The sequence below is a fragment of the Canis lupus genome, chromosome 1 (assembly GCF_048164855.1).
Source record: "Canis lupus baileyi chromosome 1, mCanLup2.hap1, whole genome shotgun sequence".
NCBI lineage: Eukaryota > Metazoa > Chordata > Mammalia > Carnivora > Canidae > Canis > Canis lupus.
Genome location: NC_132838.1, coordinates 96,275,199 through 96,298,440, shown reverse-complemented (window position 1 = coordinate 96,298,440; position 23,242 = coordinate 96,275,199). Strand labels below are relative to the sequence as shown.

Here is a 23,242-nt window from a genome sequence, read left to right as displayed (position 1 = left end):
AGAGCAGATACGAGAAGATAAAGGGCCATTTCAGATACTTATGTGTTGTGTATCAAGTAAACCAAGAGCCCAAATGTCGCAGGCAAGCGAGCTCCAGGCAGAGGCTGCGCCGGGGTGGGGGTAGGGGTGGGGGGGTGTGCGGAGGAGACCTGCTTGTGCTGGGTGATGAGAGGCATTTCCACATCCTGGCTTGGGGAAGCCATCAGCTGGCGCCGCTGCGGTGTAGACGCCGAGGCCTTCTGCTTATTCCGGCACATGCAGACCAAGAAGAAAAGACACGCGATGACCAGGGGGATGGCGATGCTCGGGACCAAGATGTACAGAATTCCCATCCTGCTGCTGTCCTGGGGACCTGGCAACGGCAACGTTCACAATTTTTTTAAGACACAATCCCCCGTTCCAACTCCAAATTCTCCGCCAGCCCACGCCCTCCCCCAGCTGCAATATTCAAGCATAAGTGGACGATCCCGTGAGTTCCACAGAGGGGCAAAACGGCACACCAAGCCTAAAAACAGGTGACATACTGAAAAGCACACAACCCCTTGCACGGTGTGAGACATAATCCAAAACTGCCGCCATGGGATGAATCGGGAATACCCGGCACCAAAAAAACAAAACAGAACAAAACAAAACCCCATGGACTCTAAGGGTCTTAGTGTAGTAAGAACGAACATCCTGGGGTGAGAAATGACCCTTTCTGCAACATTTTAGGATTTTCCTCCAGTTTTCAATATAATGAACATATATTCTTTGTAATAATTCAAAATGCATTTGACGTAAGAGAGCACTGGTAGCCAGTGAGTTTGACCCAACCGCAACCTGGGGCCACAAGCACGCTCGAAAACACGATGGTAAAATGTGCAGATTGTGGCTTTCCAGGTAGCCTTGCCATTTTCACAGGGAGGAGCAATGCTCTGTCTCCCTCTACAGGATCCACAGACAGGTGCAGGGGCCATGCGGGGCCGCAGTGTCTGTCTGTCTGTCCCATCAGTGCCACGCTGACCACGCCCCCACACCCTACTAGAGTTAAAATCAAATAACACTACAGAAGGCTCTTGCTCTCCGCTCCCCCTATTCCAGGCAGATGTTCTAGAAGCCTCCGGGGCAGTGGAGGCTTGGGTCATTTCTCCGGGGAGATTTCATGCCCCTCAGGCCCAGGTCAGGGATGTGAGCGCCGTCCAAACACCTGTGCAACCATTTATTTTATCATCATCTTTTCAAAATCACCAACAGATACCATGCTTACTAACAACTGCGGTGATTATGGGGCTGCGAACATTCCTACTGGCCCGTTTACCAAAGGCTACACCGCTGTTAGCAGGTTGGTGTTCACCTGATTTTCTATATTCGTGTTAAGGCGAACCCCAAAGAAATGACAGACAGAGCTGTTCTGACAATAGTCTCACAACTAGAATTTTAAATAGAATTCTTTTTAAATGGGATCCAAGCCTCCATGTTGCCCCGCCCCTGGTTTTTGTGGCAGATTTATACGTCTGAGACGAGGTTCCACGAAGAACAGACAGCTCCAGGCATTTGTCGGGAGCCGCACACAACTCCGTGTACAGATGTATCTCTCGGTCATCCTCCTGCCCCTGCTGGGAAGCAATTAGCCTGCTGCTTATTTAGCGACTCAAAGTGATCCTGCAACACGTATCCTTAGCATTCCTGCCAAGTGCAAAGATTTCTGCGATGTAAGATAATCCTAGACCTGCCAGATCAAACCGAATGTATATTTTTAATGTTTTGATTAATTTTTAACTACAAAAGTAACAACTGCTCGTTTTAAGAACGCATCCTTTTTTTGGGGGGGGGGTCTTCTCTTAATTTAAATTCAACTAATTAACCCATAGTATTATTGGTTTCAGAAGTAGATTTAGTGATTCATCAGTTGCATATAACACCCCGTGCTCATCACATCACATGCTCTCCTTCATGCCCGGCACTCAGGTACCCCGTCCCCCCGCACCCCTCCCTTCCAGCGGCCCTCAGTTTGTTTCCTATGGTTAAAAGTCTCTGATGGTAACATTTCTGTAGGCGATGGAAGTCCCTGCTAAAAGTTTGGTGTGTATCTTTCCAAAACTTCATCCATAAAATGTAGGTGCCTATGTGTGCTCACACACGTACATGCACAGCTTTCCTTTGCAAAGAAAGAGCCAGAGAAGGGAAGGGAAGGGAAGGGAAGGGAAGGGAAGGGAAGGGAAGGGAAGGGAAGGGAAGGGAAGGGAAGGGAAGGGAAGGGAAAGAGGGGAGGGAGGGAGGGAGGGAGGGAGGGAGGGAGGGAGGGAGGGAGGGATGCAGACAGGGGTGGGGTAGGGGGAGAAGCAGCAAGCAGGAAGAACACAGCTACAACCCTACAATGTCCTTTCTCTAACAGGACATCATGGACATCCTTCCTCGCAGGAAATTTTTTTTAGACAACTGTGGCATTCTGCAAAGCAGCTTTACGATCATCTAACTCCTGACACTCTCTTAAAATTTATTCCTGCAGTGAACCCACATTCTTGAAGATCTGTGTTAAGATCTGTGCTAAGAGGAGTGGCAAATTTGGAACTGCCCAATTACACTCCCGGGAAGTAAGGGATCCGAGCGGCTGCAGGTGCAGGCTCGCCCAGCCCGGGGCCGCTGGGGCAGGGGAGGAGGTTGGCGGGTGGACGGCGAGCCTGGCTTTGCTTCACGGTTAATCTCTCCTCCTCTGTCTCTTCTCGGTAGTGTTTTCCAGCAAACCACTGCCTCTAGGTGCCCAAATGTAAGACTCAGAAGGCAGCCAATCTTCTCTCGGGCACCCAGGCTGGCGGAAGATGGCAAAATGTAAATGGTCTCAACAGAGAGTCATGCTTGTCAGGTTCGCAACCCTTAACGGCCCTCTCTTCTTCTGTCCTTAATTTCACAAAGAAATTGCAGGGAAACTGGCAGGGAGACTGAAGTTCAGTTCTTCCTCAGTTGGCCAAGTCCACCTGTGAAAGCTGGCGTGGCAGGAGGTGAAGGAGGGCGGGAGGTGCTGCGTCCCCAGCACCAGAGGCCAGGCCTAGGCTTGACTGCAGCAGGAAGCACTTTTCCTAACATTGGGAAACATTATGTAACAGCGTCGATGGAGAAACCAGATGCCAAACTCAACAGCTCGGGACCACACACAGGGAGGAAAGCACTGACGGACCCAACATGTAAACAGCAGTCTCCACGGAGAGGTGAAATCTGGGGTGAAAGGCACATGACCCTTCAGACTTTCCTCTTCTGTCAAACATCACAACCAGATAGGACTGCTAGGACCCACAACGGCTGTATTTACAACCAACAATCATGGTGGGGAAATGGGGAAGGTGCCAGGGCCACCAGCCCCCCAGCCCCACACCACCACACAGTGCACTCAACAGTTAATGCGTTCAAAAAAAAAAGAGAGAGAGAGAATACATACTACAAGAGGGTACGTCACACAGTTCCATGCGTACGTTTTTATTCTGCGTGAAGCACCAGGGGCCTTCCATCTGCCCCCCAGGGTTCCGGCAGTAGGCATGCCCCCCTCCGAGCTCGGGGAAGTCTGCGCTGGTTAGGTGGTGGCTGTGGGGGAGCTGCAGGCCCCACGGCTGGCACTGGTGCCCTGACTTGGTGGTGCTGGCGGTGCCTCTGTAATCTGTGCCCGAGCCATTGTAGCACTGATGGTCTGGGAGGGAAAAGACATGTTAGGAGGCCCAAAAATTAAGCCTTTCTCGGGGGGAGGGGGTGTCCAGAGAGTATCCATCTCCGCCTCTCCCCAAAAGCAACAACAGAATCACTAAGCCTGCACCTACCCAAACGGGAATTCCCAGGAGACCCAAAAGAGTTTCCTTCCCAGAAAAGCAGCATTTAAAACTCATTTTAAAGGAATCTCATGACTTCCACGAAGCCCCAAGGCCACAAGTTAAATCAGGGGTGAGTCAGGGGATACATGGGGGGCAGGAAGCCCATTTGAAGTGATGCTATGATCCTGAGAGCACATTTGGGACCTGCCAGGCACCTTCATTCCCAAATGAGGATGTCGACCCCAACCTCCTGTTCACTTGCACTAGAAGCAGAGCCGAACTGGCCAGGAGGGACAGTGAGCACCCAGGCCCACACCCTCCAACGGCCACTGTGCTGCCCGGTAGGACACTGCATCATCTCTGCAGTGCACGGGGGGTGGGGACCCAAACCCAGGGTGCTCCCTGAGCCAGACCCGGGGTGCATGTGTGTGCTGAACAGCAGTCCTGCAGAGCTTACCGGGTGTAGACACTACTCTAAGCAGCTTCTACAGACTCACTCATGTAATTCACATTCCCCATCTTCTGAGGATCGTAGTTGCCATCTCCGGGCAATACGAGGAAACTGGTATTTAAGCAACATGTCCAAGCTCACCTGGGGTGAGCCCTGAGCCAGGATTTGGACAGAGCGGTGAGCCCAGAGACCAGGCTCTGGCTGCCCTACGGAGGAGCTCCGTGGTGCTCTGGGAACCCCCAGCCTCACCAGAGAGCTGAAGAGAGTCCCAGGCCCGGGAGGAAGGCGGCCTCTTCCCCAGGTTTGCCCCTCCCTCCCCTTCAAGGGGCAGCACCCCGACCTCCTCAGAGATGACAGATGTTTGGGGCCCAGGGCAGGTATGGAACGCGGCCCCGCCGGGCTCCCGCTGCTCAGAGGCCTCTGCAGCACCCCTAGGATGCCGCCCCCTTGGGGTGTGTGTGGAGTCTGAAGCCCTAGCGGGTGGTGACTCACTCGTCCCTAAGAGCAGGGGCGCAGCGGCCGGGCCTGGAGCCCTAACGTGGGCACCCCCTCCTCCCTGGGGGGCCGCCCGGCCTTGGGAGGGCCCAGCTCCAACACACACGGCCCGGCGGGAGGCGGGCACCGGGTCGGGGGACTCACAGCGGCCCAGGCGCTCGGCCGGGATGCCGATGCGCATGCAGTTGGCGGCGTCGGGGCTCTCGGGCAGGGGCAGCGCCTCGCACTTGGGCAGCTGCAGCCGCATGAGGATGAGCGGGTTGGAGCGCGCGATGGTGTACTCCTGGCGGCACAGGTCGCTCTCCAGCACCTCGCACTCGTCCCGGCACAGCTCGCGGGGCTTGGGCGCCCGGGAGCGCGCGTCGCACAGCGGGAACACGAAGTGGCAGAAGGACGGGATGGCGAACTGCGAGCACTGGTCCGACAGGTGCGTGGAGGTGCCGATCATGGTGAAGGCCGCTGCGGGGGCGGGGAGACTGGCGTCAGGGTGGGCGGGCACCCGCATCGCCAGCCAGGTGTCTCTCACCTGCTCGGAGCCCCTGGCCCCTTCCCTCACTCGTGCCCACCCACCCTCTCCCCTCCCCCGCCCACCAGGGCCCCCCAATCCTCCGCCCTGTCGCCCTGTCTTCCTGTCTTCCGCATGCCCAGAAAGGCTCTCACCCAAGCAGACTCCCAGGGAGCATGAGCCACCCTGATCTGCACCAGATGAAGAAAGTCCCAGGTCCCAGGGCTTCACTTACAGACATCATAAGCAGAATAAGAAAGGAAAACCACACCCAGGTTCTCATCCAGCTAGATGCTTCTTCCACCCCAGGAAGATTCAGATTTTACACCCAAAAGCCACTTCCTAAGGCCCTGCTATGAACTGGGCTCTGCAAGCACAGGGCGGCTTGTAGAGCAACGGGGCTGGGTGACTTCTAGAAGCAGAGATGGGAAAAGCACACAAGGACCAAGCCCCAGTCTTCTTTCTGACATCCGAGTCCTTGGGTCTGTGGGCAGTGAGGCCATCTGGGGAGGCCCTGTCAGGGCCTAGGTAGAGGGGTGCCCCCGAAGGAGGAAGGGAGTAGGCCAGACAGGTGGGCAACCAGCCCTGTGAAATGCAGCCACGGGAGGAGTAAAGAAAACAATGGGAGAGGCAGGGATGAGAGGGAGAGCCAGCAGGCAGCTGGAGGGTGTTCGCGGTGGCAGGGAGAGATGGGGGTGCTTTGTGATACAGGGAGCAGAGAAGCACATTGAGGCAGGAGGGTCTGGAGCCAGGGTCGGCTGCTTTGATTTTTGGAGGTAGGACAGAGGATGGAGTGTGAGGGGCATGAACATGACCTCTGACGTGGAGAGAGGAAGCGGGTGGGGGCTGCAGGGTGAGCGGGGAACAGCAATGCCTGTGGCAGGAGGGCTGAGTCGCCCTCTCTCGGCCACCAGGGCTCAAAGGAGGCATCAGCCAGCAAGCCCACTGCCAGGAGGCCCATCTGCTTTGACCTGTGGAGGACCTGCTTGTGACTATCTAACCTCCGACGCCCCTCTGCCCACACACCCTGCAGAGATGGGGAGAGAACAGGACAGGCTGGGCTTCCATCCCTGGGACACCAGTTCGACCCATGACTTGTGGTGCGGTGCCCAGTGAGGCCAGCAGGTGGCGCTGTGGGCACCCATTCTCCTGGGGACCTGCTGAGCACCCAGGGCAGCCAGGGGAACAGATGAGCTGGCGAGGGAGCCCACTTCTGGCCCTGCTCGCTATTTACTACAGGATAGGGAGTCACTCAGTCCTTTCTGGTCCTGTGTATCTGTCAAGCAATTTGTTGAGGCCACGCGCTGGGGGATGGAAGCCTGCACAGAGCCTGTAAGATGAACGCGTGGTCCTTACTCCTCCTTCTGGCCAATATGAAAATCGAGGAGCAGAGAGTTAAGAGGTTTAGGTGCAGGCTGTCTCGGAGCTGGCTCAAGAACCAGGTGTGAACCCAGTTCAGTCCCATCACGGCAGAGGTGGTGACCATCGTGAGGGCTGTCATGATGTGGGCTGTGACCCAACGCCCCCCCCCCCCCCCAAGGCATGGAAAGATGTTCTAAAAAAGCCAAACCTAGCATTTCTTTGGGGGTAATCAACCAATAGAGTGTCACAGCTGACCCTTTAATGATCTCTCCTCTCCCCTGACCCCCTCAGAACATATCTCGTGAAGGCTTATTTCTGAAACTATGGCTCTAGGTACCCAGAAGGTCCAACAGGTCATGTCCTCACCTTTGCCCACTCCTCACAGGTCACCCTGAAGGCCTCCTGGGGCCCATTCCCTGGGAAGCTTCCAGAGTCCTGGGAACAAGTTCTGACAAGCCTGCTCTCCAAACAGAACATCTCCACAACCAACAGTCTCAAAACCACAGGCCGGCAGTCTAGAGCAACTTCGACTTTATTCTCTCCCAAATTCACAAATCTAGAGAACATCGTTCTAGGCTTGTGTCTAAAAACTGCTATAAAATCAGTCTGCTTCAATATCTGAGTTGTTGAAGGCTGCAAACAGGTCCCTCAAATATAACTCGGGAACAATCTTGTGCCTGGAATCAGGGCCTGTCAGTTAGTGGGATGAACATTCTGGAGTCTGCCACTAGCATTTTACAAGATGATTAGAGCAGAACAGAAGATAGCAGAATGCATGGCTCATATTAAGGCTGTAACCAACTTTTTCCCTTAATGAAATAGAACTGAAGAGAAAAATCCAAGTGCACTGGTTTTGTTAGGGATGGTTTTTGTTTCTTGTAACCGATGTCACATCTCTGAGATACAGGTATGGGTAAACTAAAAACCAAATCATAAGTAAAGCACACATTTTACTGTCTGTTGGGATCAAAGAGGTCTGAGAAGTTCTGCTTTAATGACATGAAAAGCTTTTCCAATGAGAGATACTGATGTTTCCAGAACGTTCTCAGGGGTTCAGTAACTATGGGCTAGGCAGATCTGTGATAGACCATGACCTCAGACCCTCCAGATTGAGGTGAAAGACAAGGGGAAGGCTGGCCTGAATTTAGAAGGACATGTCAGTGACACCTCCATGAGCATCCCCTAGCATCCTCACCAGGGCAGTGCTTTTTTTGCAAGCCTCTCTGCAAACCCCAACACGTCTCCCAGGGAGTCCAGCATCAGAGGTGGGTGGGTAGCTCTAGTGGGCAGCCAGGGTCAAGAACTATTATGCAGAGAACCCAGTTGAACTGGGCCATCTGCCATCTTCATAAGATTTTCCTCATTCCTTAGATAGTCTGGAGAGAAAAATGTGCGTGTGTTTGTAGGGGGAGGAGAGTCCAGAGGAAGAGGGTTTTGCAAGGCTTTGGTCTAATTCATTGTCTTACTTCTCAAAGGATTTTCCCCAAGAAGACCTTCACATCAACATGTAAAAGTCAGTGCACTGAGGACCAAAGGCAACCAGAAATGGCAAATAGCAGAGACAGAGAACACGCAGCTTCGTTTCTCACGCCGTGAAGCAGGCACCTGAAAGCCCCGAGCACTGCTGCTGACCCGCAAACCTCTCTCCCAAACTCCGAGGGGCCCTGTGAACCTTTTAACTAAGCCCCTGTCTGAGAGGGAGCCAGAGTCAGGGAAAATAAAAAAGTCAAGTGTTTGAATGGTGTGGGCACTGGCCTGCCTCCAGGGTGGCCAGCCTGGGGACAGGGAGGCCCTGGCGACCCAGTGAGGACAGGACATCTCAGGGCTTTGAACCCACGTGGTTGACCCAATGAAGTATATCGGACATCTACTCTAAGCAATCTGCACTTGCTAGTGGGAACACACAAGTGGGAACATTTTAGGGGAAACCGGGGTGGCAGTCCCAACTCCTTCTAACAAAGCTCTCTGACTTTCCATGGCAACACACGCACCAGGGTTGGACCGTCCAAGACGCCGGTGGGACTGTCTGTGCAGACACGTGGCAGTGGGGCACGTGCTCACTGTCCCACGGTGTTGCTCCTACCTGTGATTCGGTTTTCAATCTCCCCCTGCATCTGGAGGGAGTCCACATAGATGGTCCGGTTCCCAATGAAGCGTGCACACGCGATCCCCCGGTAAGGCTGGCAGAAGCCGTCCTCATGGTAGTCGTCTCTGGGGAAGATACGGTCTGTGAGCATGCTGGTTTTCTTTCTTTCTTTTTCTTTTCTTTTCAAATCCAGCATCTTATGATCAAGGCATCTCGTTCCTTGGTATTTACCCAAATGAACTAAAAACAGAGGATCACACAAGAACCTGCCCACAAATGTTGACCGCGGTTCTATTTATTTGGATTGCCAAAACTCGGAAGCAACCAAGATGTCCTTCAGGAGGTGAATGGATAAACAAACTGTGGTCCATCCAGACAGAATATTAGCCAGCACCAAAAACAAATGAGTCGGGCAGCCCGGGTGGCTCAGCGGTTTAGCGCCGCCTGCAGCCCAGGGCCTGATCCTGTAGACCCGGGATCGAGTCCCGCATCGGGCTCCCTGCATGGAGCCTGCTTCTCCTTCTGCCCGTCTCTCTCTCTCTCTCTCTCTCTCTCTCTCTCTCTCATGAATAAATAAATAAAATCTTAAACAAACAAACAAACAAACAAACAAACAAACAAAAAATGAGCCGCAAAAAGACACAAAGGGTCCGGTGCTTAAATGCACGATACGAAATAAAATACCGATGTGGAAAGGCTACGTGCTGTAGGATTCTAGCCATCTGACATTCTGAAAATGGCAGAACTATGGGGACGGCAAAAGGTCAGTGGTTGCCAAGGGTTGGTGGAGGGGGTGGTACGTGGGATGAACCTGCAAAGAACCAGGACTTCAGGCCAGGGAACCTACTCTGTATGATACTAAAATGGTGGATACAAGTCATATCATATTTGACCCCAGAACAGCATAGGTTTGAGCCTTGTGAGTCCATTTACATGCAATTTGATTTCAATACACAAAATAGAATATGATAAATGTACTTTCTCTCCCTTATGATTTTCTTAGTAAAATTTTCTGTCCTGCAGCTTACTTTATGGCAAGAATTCAGTATATAATACGTACAATGCACAAAATATGTGTTACTTGATCATTATCGATAACAGCCTACTGTTATTGATGGTTGGCTTCCAGTCAACAACAGTAGGCTACTAGTAGTCAAGTTTTTGGGGAGTCTAACATCACACGCAGATTTCCAACCACGCAGAGGGGTGGGCGTCTCAGTCCCCACGCTGTTCAAAAATCTGTTGTCTAAATTCATAGAATGCCCAACACCAAGAGGTAGCACCAAGAGGGAACAGACTTCCATTAATCATAACGTATTGATATTGGCTCATCAATTCCAACCAATGCACCACGCTAATGCAAGATGCTACTAATGGGGGAACTGTAGGTGTGGATGTTGGGGGGTGGTATGTGAGAACTCTCTACACTTTCTATTTGATTCTTCTGGAAACCCAAAATTGCTCTAAAACGTAAAGTCTATTAACTTAAAAATCCAGCACCTTTAAGGGAGTAGAGCCACAGAGTTCTGAAAGATGGATTCGAAATGTGAAGCATACACGTGTGTGGGTACATGTTCCTGTATATGTACAAATACACACTGAACACTCATCAAGAGCATGTTTCATCTTACACGCGAACTACATCAGAAACACTACAGCACACCCCTGTAAATGTCTGCGGTTTGAAAGCAAGACTTTTATGAAAATGACAATAATCCAGAAACTGTGCTCTACCATTACACTGCATGAGAGGCATCTCTGAAATGGAGGGAAGCCGTGGGGGAGGGGAGATGCCCAAAATCTGACCTTCAAATAATTTGTACAACGAGATGTGCTTATTATACAACAGGGAAGTGTGCAATGTAGACGGATACCACAGATCACACTTCTAAATGCAGAGGTTGGATGGGGAGCCTTACAAGAACATGGCCCTCCACTGGGCCCCCCAGTCTGACTCCCTCGTCGGAGCCTGTGCACGGCCCCACTAGAGTCTGTGCCACATTCTTTTTTGCTTTAAGATTTTATTTATTTATTCATGAGAGACACAGAGAGAGGGGGGGAGAGATAGAGAGAGAGGCAGAGACACAGGCAGAGGTAGAATCAGGCTCTGTGCAGGAAGCCTGATGTGGGACTCGATCCCGGGACCCCAGGATCATGCCCTGAGCCAAAGGCAGACGCTCAACCGTTGAACCACCCATGTGTCCCCTGCTCTACATTCTGTTCTGTAGAACCTATTAGTCCTGCCTTCAGCTGAGGAGATCAGACATTCTGAGGACCCACATGCTTCTCAGAGGGCCCTCAGGATGCTCCCAGGAGACGGTGGATGTGGCCACAGCCGATATATGACGGCTGCCATCTGCTGGGAGCAGAGGAGCGGGGGTTGGGGCTCCAGGGGCAAGCTTCTGGCAAGTGCCTTAGGCCTGTCATAAAGTCACTTGTTTTCTAGCAAATCTGTAACCTGCCCCCAAGCCTAACAACACTTGTCTTTCCGCCCTACACTGGTTTAGCCCATCCCCCAATGAAAATCTGTGTTGTGTCCAATTTCACCAAATGGACTTAAAAATCTGTATTTTACAAACGTAAAATCTGGATGCTCATAATAGTGGAGACAAAGGGTCTGGAACAATATGGTCTCTTCAGCCACCTCTGGCTCTCTCCCTCCTCGGCACCTGCAGGAACTCTCTTTTTCAAAGAAAGGAACCTGGAGCCATAAATAATCTAAACAAAGAGAGTCTGGTGTCAACAAGAGCTGGATGCCCTTTCTCACAATCTCGCTTAGCCATTATTTCTTTGGGTCAAGGATTCCTTAAATAGAGTTTAAACAACCAAGCACAGGTGCTAACAATATACACCCAACTCACTCCTTCACTCTTTGTGACCTGGAGTTAACTGCTGACTAAATTAAAACCGATGCTTACACGAGCCCAAGTTCCCTCTGCCCCAGTGTGTGTGCCACAAGTCACTGTCTGCGGGTGGGTTCGGGGCACTTACCCACTGTGCCAGGAAGATCAATGAGATATGCATGCTCTGTTTAACGTCACCTGTGACTGGGATAGGAGATGTGATGCAGTCAGTCCCTTGGGGTGACTCCACAAGAGGAAGCGATTTCTTTTCTTCACTTCAAGAATCAAGGAATAGAAAGCCTGGTCCCCCATGGTGGGCAGGTGCCTCCAGGACCAGAAGAGCAGGGGGAGATGGGAGGGATGGGTAGGGAAGACATGCTGAGAAGGGGCTCAAGGCCATCTCATCTCATCTGCTGCTAACTCAGCTCACTGGGCTTCTAAGCTGAATTGTAGAGAATGTCCAAAACCACAAACAGAAGTAGCTAGAAAATGACATCCTTCAGCTTTCTGAATTTTGAGAAAACACGTGGAAACTCCTGTTTAGTTTTTAGCACAATTATATTTTACCTTTACCTGGCATAGTTTTGGACCTCTGAAGAGTGACAGAGCTACTGAAGTCTGTAAAACTGGTCACTCAGATGGGATGCCTGGGTGGCTCAAGCAGTTGAGCATCTGCCTCAGGGTGTGATTCCAGGGTCCTGGGTTTGAGTCCCACATCAGGCTCCCTGCAGGGAGCCTGCTTCCCCTCTACCTATGTCTCTGCCTCTCTCTGTGTCTCTCATGAATAAATAAATAAATAAAATCTTTTAAGAAAACAAAAGGTCATTCAGAGACTAAAGAAAAGCACCGAGACAGAAGCCACCATCTGTAAAAGCCCTTAAACCACAGGAGCGAAACATCCAGGCATACTGAATCACAGAACAGCAATGTTTGGAAATTCCATTTCAGGTATCTCCTACATTCCTAATGCCTCACACACTAATCTAAGGCTTAATGACACAGATGAAGAAGGAACTTATAAACCAACAAATTCATGGTCAAGGAGGGGAGACAGATAAATAACTATAATTTATGTAAAAAAAAAATAAGGAAAGGAGTAGGTGAGTGAGAGCAGCAGAAGGATAGAAAGCGTTTTTCACAAAGGGCAAAAGCACAAAGAGTAAACCGAGGTACAGCACTTTAACAAAGCCTGAGACTAATTTCCATAAGCTTCAGGTGACCTGACAGTAATCCCATAGGTTGCAGTAACAAAAGATTCTTCAGAGAAGGTAACAAAATCTAGAGTACAAACTATAATGTCGGGTACACAACGAAAAATTAGCAGACATGAAGACACAGGCAAGTATAACCCATGGTCAAAAGAAACTCAAAGACGATCCAGATGTTAGCAGACCAGAGCTTTCAGGAACTCTAAGTGTAGTAAAAAATGCACAGAAGAAAAATATGGGTAATTTCAGGAGACGTGGAGACTATAAAAGAATTAAAGAACTAAAACACATAATCCACAATAAACCCCACATTGGATGGTATGAACAGATTAGATAAAGGAAAAAAATGGTAAGCTTGACAGGTCAAAAGAAAATTTCCAAACTGAAACATAGATTTAAAAATTTACAAAATAATAAACAGCACCTCAGTGAGCTGGGGGCGAGTACAAGGGGTCTAACTGATGTGCCATCAAATCCCAGGAGAAGAGAGACACAAAGAGTTGGGAAAAAGATTTGAAGAAATAATCACCAACATTTTTCCAGAGTTGATGAAAAAATAGTAGCACATTAATCAAGCAATGTCAGCAAACAGCAAGCAAGAAAGATAAAAAAAAAAAAAAAAGGAAAGAACATCCACTCACATAACAGTCAACCTCCTGAAAACTTAAAATAAATAGAAAAGGGGGAACATGACAAATAATTGCTGGCCCCTCATCAGAAACAATGCCCCTTAGCAAAACAGAAGGATAGCTTCTACTCACCAGCAGAGAAAATAAATCGTGAACCTGGAATTCCACACTCAATGGAAACATCTTTCAAACAGGAGGGTAACCAAAAAGATATAAATGTGAACATATATAGTATCAGAGCATTAAAATATATGAACAAGCACTTACAGGACTAGAGAACGAAACAGAAAAATCCATAATTACACTTGGAAATGTTAACACTTGTCTCACAGCAATTCATCGAACTAGATAAAAAAAACTCATAAAGAAACAACAGTGGAAACACTGACCACCCCTCTTGACCTAATGGATGTTTGTAAAACAACATACTCAACGAGACAGCATCCATGTTTCAGTGCACAGCACATCCACCCAGACAGACCATATTCTCGCCACAAAGTAACTCACAGTAAATTTAACAGAATTGGAATTATAAGTCTCCGATCGCATCAAATTAAATTAAAAATCAATAAAAAAAAGGTTTAGAAACTCTGCAAATACTTGAAAATTAAATAGCCCACTTCTAAATAATCTTTGGGCTCAAAAAAGAAAATACAAGAAAAATTAAATGGTATTTTAAATGGAATTCACATAAAATATGAGAAGTGAAAACAGGATACCAAAAATTGTGGACTGCAGCTACAACAGCAATTAAAGAGAAATTTATGACTTTAAATGCTTAAATTAGGTAAGGTTTTATATTGTAAGAAGTTGGAATAAGAATGTCAAGCTAAACCTGAAGTAATTAAAAAAATACTAATGATGAGAGCATAAATCAATATAAAAGAAACATAAAAATCAATAAAACCAAAAGTTGGTTCTTCAAAAAAAAAAAAGAACAAAATTGTTTATACCTAGAAAAACTGATAAAGAAAAAGAGAAAATACACATTACCAATATCAGGAGTGCAAAAGGGGACATCATCAAAGACTCTATGGATGTTAAAAGATAATAGGAAACATTATGCAGAAATATGTGAACACAGATCCAGTAACTTAGAAAAGTATGGCAAATTCCTTGAAAAACACAATACAGTAAAATTAGTGGAAATAGAAATAAAACTCACAATAGCCTTAAACATCTTAAGGAATTTGAAGTAATAAAAAACCTTCCCATGATCAAAAACCCCAGCCCCAAATAATAGAAACTGGTGTATTCTATCAGATATTTAGGGAAGAAACAGTAGTTTTACACAAACTCTTTTGAAATATAAAGGAATGAGATACTTTCTAATTCATTTTATAAGGTCAAATGATACAAATGCCTCACAAGGATGTCTAAGGACATAACAGACCAAAATGCCCTTGACCAAATGGGCAACATGCTTCACAAAAAAATAAAAATAAAAAACTGGACCCACCCAAATAAAAAGACAATAGGTAATAAATAAAATAAAATAGGTAATAAACCAACTGGGCTAACCAAGAATGTAAGGTTATTTCAACATTTAAAAACTAGTTACTGAAAACAGAGACAAAGAGGGAAACCATGTAATAATCTCAGTTGACAGGGAAAAAGCAGTTGACAAAAGTCAACATTCATTCATTACTAAAACTCTCAATAAAAAAAAAAATCACTCTTAATCTATTAAAAAAAGGGCATCTATCAGAACCCTACAATGGATGTGTGACTTAACGGTGAAATAAGGAACATTTTCCCCCATAGACATTGAAAAAGATAAACCTGTCTGCTCTTACCAATTTTAGCAGACATTACCGTGGAGGTCTTAACCATTCTGATCAGGGGATAGATTGATCAATTTGATCGATGGATGGATAGATAGATAAATGGTATATAGACAAATGGCTTATAGATTGGAAAGGAAGAAATAAGACTGCCTTTACTCACGTTTCATACCATAATTTACATAGAAAATCCTAAGGAATATATTTTTAAACTACTAAAACGAATACAGATTTAGTAAGATCACAGGACAAGATCAATACAATCAATTCTATTTCTGTACATAGCAGTTAGCAAATGAAAATTTTAAAAATGTCATTTCCAGGGGTGCCTCAATGGTACAGTTGGTTGAGCATGTGACTCTTGGTTTTGGCTCAGGTCGTGATCTCATGGCTATGGGATCGAGCCCCACATCAGGCTCCATGCTCTGTGCAGTCTATTTGGGATTCTCTTCCCTCTCTCTGCCACTGCTTCTCCCCACTGCCTGCGCGTTCTCTCTCTCTCTCTGTCTCTCTCTCAAATAAATAAATAAATCTTTTTTAAGAAGTCATTTACAATAATGTTAAAAGTACACAAGAGTAGCCAAATTCATAGAAACAGAAAGTAGAATCATGGTTGCTAAGAATTGGGGCAAAGGGAAATGGGGAGTCATTGTTTAACAGATACAGAGTTTCAGTTTGGAAAGATGAAGATGTTCTGGAGAGTTTGGGTGATGGGTGCATGGCAACATGAATGTGCTTAATACCACTGAGTTATACACTTAAAAATGGTTGAAATACTTAGGAATAAATATAATAAAGTATGTACAAGACCTCTACACTTCAAACTTCAAAACACTGTAGAGATAAATAAAAGAGAACCTACATAAATAGAAATATATTCCATATTCATTGGGTGGACCATTCAGTGGTTCTCAGGAGTCAATTCTCCCATAGTACAATATCACCTATCAAAATCCTAACAGAATTTCTTCACAAATTACTTTAAATTATAAAAAAGTAAATAACTATATAATGTGAAAATAAACAAGTGAGCAAAATTAATAGCACCAATAAGGGATAGACTTCTACCATGTATCTCCAGATGTGAGACCCTGAGAAGGAAACGTCACTTACATACTTTAAGTAAAAAATGCATATGTAGCATCTAATCATGGACATCACCATACACATTAGCCAAATTCAAATGCCGAGATATTCTGTATTATAACTGCCTTGCATTTGTCAAAAATTTCCATGTCCTGAAAGGCTGAGAAACTGTTCCAGATTAAAGGATGTGAAAACAATATGAAGAGGATTCTGTCCCAGGGAAGGGGTCTAAATGGTATTACTGGGACAATTAAAGAAACTGGAAAATGAATGGCAATTCTCACTGGATTTGAAGCTCTTGTTCTATAAGGAAATATGGTTGATCTTAGGAAATACACACAGAAGTATAAAAGGGGAAAGGGCATAATGAGTGCAGCCAATTCTCAAGTGGCTCAGGAAAAGTAGTAATTACAAATATGTACAGGACAATAATAAATCAAATATGGCAAAATGAGAGTTGGTAAGCCTGGGTAAAAAGATACAAGAAACATTACTATTACTCTTCTCATCATAACTTTTCTGTACATTTGAAGCTATTTCAAAATGGAAAGTTAAGAACATCCCCGGACACACTTATGTAGACATTGACAAACTGACTCTAGAATTTACAGGCAAATGCAAAATAGAATAGCCACAACAATCACGAAAGAGAGGAAGGATGAGGGTGAATTTGCCCCATCCAACTGTAACAGGTACCACAACGTTACAATTATGAAGACAATGTGATGCTGGGATATAAGGACAGATCAACAGAACATGATGGAGAATCTCTCAAAATAGACCCTCTCCTATGATCAACTGATTTTCAATAAAGGCATGAAGGCATTTGAGAAGGATCAATCATTTCAAAAATGGTGTCAGAAGAACTGGACATTTGTATGGAAAAAATAAAGTCATGACTCCTACTATACACAAAAACTGCCTTTGAGTTGGATCACAGACCTGACCATAAAAGCTAAAACTATGTCACTTATAGAAGGAAACACCAGAGAATATCTTTATTGTACTGAAGTAAGCAAAGGCAAAGATTTCTCAGACATGATGCATAAAAGAAAAGAATGATAAATTAGACTTATCAAAATTAAATTTTCCTGCTCATCAAAAGACAGCATTAAGAAAATAAAAAAGGCAGGGCTCCTGGGTGGCTCAGTCGGTGAAATGTCTGCCTTCAGCTCAGTTCACAATCTCAGGGTCCTGGGATTAAACCCCCATTGGGCTCCCTGATCAGTGGGGAGTCTGCTTCTCCCTCTGCCCCTCCCACCTCATGCTCATGCTCTGTCTCTCAAATAAATAAATAAAATCATAAAAAAGGAAGAGAAAAAGGCAAACCACAGACTGGGAGAAAACATTTTATGTATTTGACAAAGGAACTGTATACAGAATATATAATGAACTCTTGTTGCTCAATAGGAAGACAAACACCACAGTAAAATTGGACAAAAGCCTAACAGATACTTTACAAAAGTGTGGCCTGAAAAGATGGTCTTACCTTTTGTGAGGAGAAAATGTAAATTAAACCACCCTGAATCATCACAACACAAGATGCTGAATGGCTAAAATCAGACAACACCATGTGTTGGCGTGGATGTGGCTGCAACTCACACACTGTTGGTGGCAGCATCAGGTGGAAAAACCACTCTAAGGGAAGAGTTTGGCCATTTCTTATGGCTTATGTACATACTTACCATCTGACCCAGTAATCCCACAGACAAGGATGTATTCCAGAGAAACTGAAACATGCTCACAAAAATACCTGAACACAAAACATTCAAAGCAGCCTTATTTATAACTGCCCCAAACTGGACACCCAAATGTCCACCCATGGGTACATAAACATATTGTAGTATTGTCATAAAACAGAGGACTTACCACCAACAAACAGGAATAAGCCACAGGAGGAATCTTTCAGATACTACATGTCATGAAAGAAGCCAGACACAAGAGTCTCCCAAGAGGGTGTAACCACCGCACAGCAGGAATTTTTAGTTTTTGTTTGTTTCATTCATTGCTATATTCCCGACCCCTTGAACAAAGCCTGGCATGTAGTTGCCCCCCAGTATAAATCTGTTAAATGAATGAATGATTTCCTTAAAAGTAAGACACCATGCTTTATATTTCTAATTCCAAGATAAAGTACTCCTAGCATCCAACTACGCTGATGTCATATTAGATGTGACAAAAGTGTGCACTTGGTCCAACTGAACACAATCAACGCCAACATTCACACCATAAAAACCCAAGTCAGCAGAACCTCTCAGAAACACTTGGTTCTGCCCTGGTCATCTCTAAGGCCAGGATCACGCGAGACGGCCAGAAGCAGAGAAACGGCAGCTCACGTGTGACCAGTTCACCAGGAAGTAAGTGTAATTCTCCCACACTGTGTTCAGGGAGCTGGTCCCTCCGGGGCAAACCTCAGAAGGTTGGTATTTCCTTGGATGACTTTGGAGGTCGGTGTGTGAAAAGCTCTCATCCATGCATCACAGGGCATAACAGCTAATGCATGGGCTCAACTGAAAACAGAGAAAGACCAAGTGGAGGCATTAAATGTGTTACTACACGTCCAGCACTAATACTATCATTACCGCTAGAGCGCAAACATTTTCGACTGTGTCGTTATGTGGTCTGAGTTAAGGAGGGTGTGTGTTCTCTAATGACTTTACCCACGATGATCTCTTTACTCGCTTATTGCCTGCATCACATAATCTTAAGATGAATTAGTTTCTATTTTTATTCAAGTCCTGTACTGTGGGATTTAAGGAGTTATATTTTCCGAGAAGCAGCATCTATCATGACAAGAAGTCACAGAGAAAAAAAAAAATTAGGCTGGCTTCTCTCCTCCCTCCAACTCAGTTTGATTAGGTTGCTGGTATAATGGCTTTCACATCAAATGCACAGTGTCAGCCTTTTGTCTGAGCCGGTTTACTTACCAACAGTAAGGCAGCTTGGTTTCTCCTGAAGTCATTTTTAATAATTGGCTTGTTGGCAGTTTCAGTTTTTTTTTTTTTAATAGGGCTATTTTCCTGTAATTAGGATAAAGCTTGAACTTGGTTATGACAGTTCCCCCAAAAATAGCAGTGGAAGGAATTGGAGGGAACAGAGAGGTGAGTTCTGTTTAGACATGTCAACGGTGGGGTACCTCTGAGTCATCTGCCCGGAGATGCCCCTGATGTGGTGGAGTTTGGGGGCCTGGAGATGGGGAGATAGACCAGGAAATGGGGCTTCCAGGGCCACAAACAGTAGGGGTGGTGAGTGGCCAAAGCCTTGGAGTCACTTGCCATTTGTAAGGTAAGAAAAGGGCTCAGGAAACAGCCCCAAGGAAGGCGATTTTCCAGAGGCCAATGACTAATGTAATTTTTAATTGTCCAAGAGAACACCACAGCTCCCTTTAGGCAGCGTCTGCTGCTACACATTATGTGTGCACACACGTGTGGGCCACGATGTCGGCCAGAACAGCAATGCTGGGAACAGGGAAGCTCTGATGTGCAGGTCTCGGGGCTACCCCATTCTAACACCCCTCCACCGCCTGGCCGTGCCACCAGGCTACCCTGCGGTGTACATACAGGTCTGTCATCATGAAAATGAACCACATTCTAAAAGAGCAGATAAAAATGAAACCCATACATGAAACATGAGACACAGAGCCTTACATTAATCCCCTCACGTTACCCAAGCTGCTACCTGAGTAAGCCGTAATAACGCCGTCTTTGAACTTGGGTCTGTGGAGTCACAGCCTGTTCTTAAAGTCTTTGTTTCCCATACACACACCCTCCTCACCTTCTCTTCAAAAGCATGAAAGGAAAAGCATTGTTTGAACAGCAGTAAATCCCTGTACCTCGCTCAACACACACGAGCCGGTGGGGTGTCCAAGGATCTGGCAGCATGTGCAGGTGTGGTTGTGCAAGGGCTGCAGCTGGGAAAGGGGGCCTGGAAGGGAGTCCTAGCAGCCGTTCCCACTCACATTTCAGAGCAGCAACCCAGTGCTGGCCTGCTGCACTCAGTGATCGACCGAGGCTCCACCATTACTCACTGTTCAGCTCTGCATTTGCAGGCACAGGCACTCGGCTGGTCCAGCAGGGAAAGAATCAGGAAATGTCCCAAGAGAGGAGTCAACAGGTGGGATGAGCTGGTGACACTCCAGAGACAAAGGTGGAGAACTTATGGACAAATCTGTCTTAAGCCCACTGATTCCCTCTCTTTCTGTCTTGGTTTTGGTTAACTTCCAGAGATGCCACATGGAGGTGGAGTTTAGTCTACTGAATAAAGGTCGTGGTCACCGTTGGTGCCTCTGACTACGAGGTCCCTGATTACAGAAGGTCGTCTGCTGGCACAAAGCAGCAGATCGATTCAGCAGCCCAATGAAAGAATAACTCACCCCAGCTGAGTAGATTTCAGACCTGGACCGCAAAGCTACTCAACACCAGGAGCTCTATTACGTAACATAACATTAATACATTAAAAGGAGTAAAACCACACAGCAACCTTTGTATCTGAAAAAGTAACTGCAAAAAATCCGAGTTCTATGCAATTCTGATAAAAATACAAATGGACAAAAGTCCAGATGAAAGAGTAAAAGACAATGGCAAAGAAGCCTAAAAATATGGTAAAGTGGATGTATGAGTCAGCTCAGGCTGCCATAACAAATAGCCCAGGTGGGACAACCTGACTTTTCATAGTTTGGGGGCCGCTGAGAAGTTCAGTATCAAAGTAACAGCCTCTTCAGCTCCTGGCTTATAGACAGCGACCCTCTTGCTGTGTCCTCACATGGTAGACAGAAAGAGCTCTGATGTGTCTTCCTCTGCTTGTAAGGACATGAGTCTTATAGGATCAGGGTCCCATTCTCAGGACCTCATTTAACTGTCATTTCTTCCATAAAGGCCTTCTCTCTAATACTGTCCCAGGGGCCAGGGGGTTAAGGCTTCAGTGTATGAATCGGGAAGTGGAGGGCTGGGAAGAGAAAGGGTGGGAGATGTAATTCAGTCCATAGCAGCAGGGTAAGAAGATTTCTTTAAATATATCAAGATCCACCTTCTACAAATAGTGCTACCTGGGGCCCCTGCCCACCCTTCCCAGTGACCAGTGCTGACGAGGTGCCGGGGGGTGGGGAACGTGGATGAGCAAATACTGACCAACACGTAGCATCTGTGTCACCGTTCACAACATCTGGAGCTGAAGCCATGGCTCTCTGATACGTCTGGACAAGAAATGAGGAGCCCAGTAGCCCCTGCTAAGAAGCCCTGACAAGAGGGGTTCTGGTATGCAGGATGACAGGACGTGCAGGGTCCAGAGAATCTCCCAAGATGGACAGGTACAATGCAAAGATGATGCATCAGGGAAAAGGCACCTCGGTTCACAGTCAGGACCCATCCACGGCTGAGAAAGATGCATGAGCCAGACTCAGCCTCAGTGTCCTCACCTGGGAAGGTGGGTCCGACACTTGCCTACATCGGAGGATGCCAGGAGGCTCAGTGGCCACACATGTCCTAGACCCACAGCCGGTCACGAGTGATGCTAGGATTTTAGTGAGAGGGGACTCCCTGTTTCTAAATGTGCTCAGGACACCTGGTGGCCCCAAGAACCTGGCCTGGACACTTACACTCCTCCCAGCTGCCTTGTAAGCTTACTGTCACTGGAAGGAACCACCAACAATTGCTCTTGCGACATCTCTCCCCAATGCTGAGCCACAGAAAATGTAACGGTGTTCCCCCCGAAGCAAGCACATCGCCATCCTTATGTGAAGTCCAGCCAACGTCCAGCAAATTCGGTAAAGACGTGCAGTTGCTGGATTTAAATCCTGGATCCTTATATAACGGAAACCCTCTGGGAATGAGAAAATGGTTTGAGGAAAACAGATACTTACTGAAAGTTATGATTTGGGCTGTGTGTTGGACCTAAAAAAAAAAAAAAGAAAGAAAGAAAGAAGACAGGTTATTAATACTTCACAATTTGGAATCAATCTTTTTTTTTTTTTTTTTTTTCCAATCCAGCCCATGGTAAAGGCAGCCACAGGCCAGTGTGCTCATTTGTGGTGAGCCGTCCTCGGGCCCTGGGCTCTGCTGCTGCCCAAGATTACATGCCAGGGACGCCGAAAACCACAAAATGTGGATGGGGAGCACTCTCGGTTTCTGCAGAAACATTTGGAGGTATTTTTGGAGTTCTTGCTGCCTTGTCTCCCTCTCTCCTCATCTAACCTTGATTCAGGAGATGTTTCCTAACCAGGGCCCGAATGGTCTGGAGCCCGGGTGGCAGGGCTGGGGCAGCGCGGGGATCATCTGGCAGCTGGGATGAGAGAGGACTCATCCACCCCTCCCTGTCGCCACCGGTGATGAGGACGGTCGCCCCTGGGCTCGGCACCAGGTACCAGGTACCTGGTAGTGCAGTGTGTGTGTGTGCGTGCACCTCCTTGTGGGACCACCACCTAGGACACGGCCTTCACGCTCACCTCACGGAAACGTGTCTGGGGCTCCCTTCTGCACTCTGGGTTTACAGACCGCTCCGTCTGTGTCTGTGTTCCTTTACTACTAGCAAGTGGCTGCAGGTTAGGCCGGGCCCTCGTGCACAGGGAGAGGCCACAGGGAAGGGTTTTATTGATCCTTCTGCTGGCAGGTGGGGGTGCGGTTTCAAGCTGCAAATGACCCTTCTGTCCCGGGGCTTCGAGTGTCCCCACCTGATAACCGCACACCCAGGCTGCCCCGACTCACCGAGCCGCACAAATAGGACGCCAGTGGCCGTGATGGTCTTCACCCCGTTGGTGGCCACGCACTGGTAGTAGCCGGTGTCCGTCGTGTCCAGATCTTGGATCCGCAATCGCGAGCCGTATTCTGTCTTGCGGATGATGACGCGCCGGGGCTCCTGCACCACGGGGGCATCGTTCTTCAGCCATCGCACGGTGGGGGTGGGGTTCCCCGCCACCTTGCACTGGAGAATGGCTGTCTGGCCTTGCACGATGGTGATGTTGTTCACTGGCTCCAGAAAATTCAGGAAGTAGCCTGCAGCAGAGAGCGATCACAGAACAGCAAC

At 47.3% G+C, this 23,242-nt stretch overlaps 1 protein-coding gene across 3 annotated transcripts in view; it reads right to left on the bottom strand.

Moving 5' to 3' along the window:
* ROR2 (receptor tyrosine kinase like orphan receptor 2) overlaps positions 1-23,242 on the bottom strand; it is a 185,018-nt gene that overhangs the window by 3,728 nt on the left and 158,048 nt on the right. The window contains exons 3-9 of one of the 3 annotated variants that reach the window (XM_072841008.1): positions 22,924-23,211; positions 22,083-22,113; positions 20,253-20,357; positions 8,673-8,800; positions 4,867-5,181; positions 3,413-3,658; positions 150-352 (exon numbers count right to left, since the gene is read on the bottom strand). In XM_072841008.1, the coding sequence (XP_072697109.1) occupies positions 150-352; positions 3,413-3,658; positions 4,867-5,181; positions 8,673-8,800; positions 20,253-20,357; positions 22,083-22,113; positions 22,924-23,211 (1,316 nt within the window). The remainder of the gene's footprint in view (positions 1-149; positions 353-3,412; positions 3,659-4,866; positions 5,182-8,672; positions 8,801-20,252; positions 20,358-22,082; positions 22,114-22,923; positions 23,212-23,242) is intronic. The other 2 variants (XR_012037879.1, XM_072841017.1) reach the window with 2 other exon arrangements.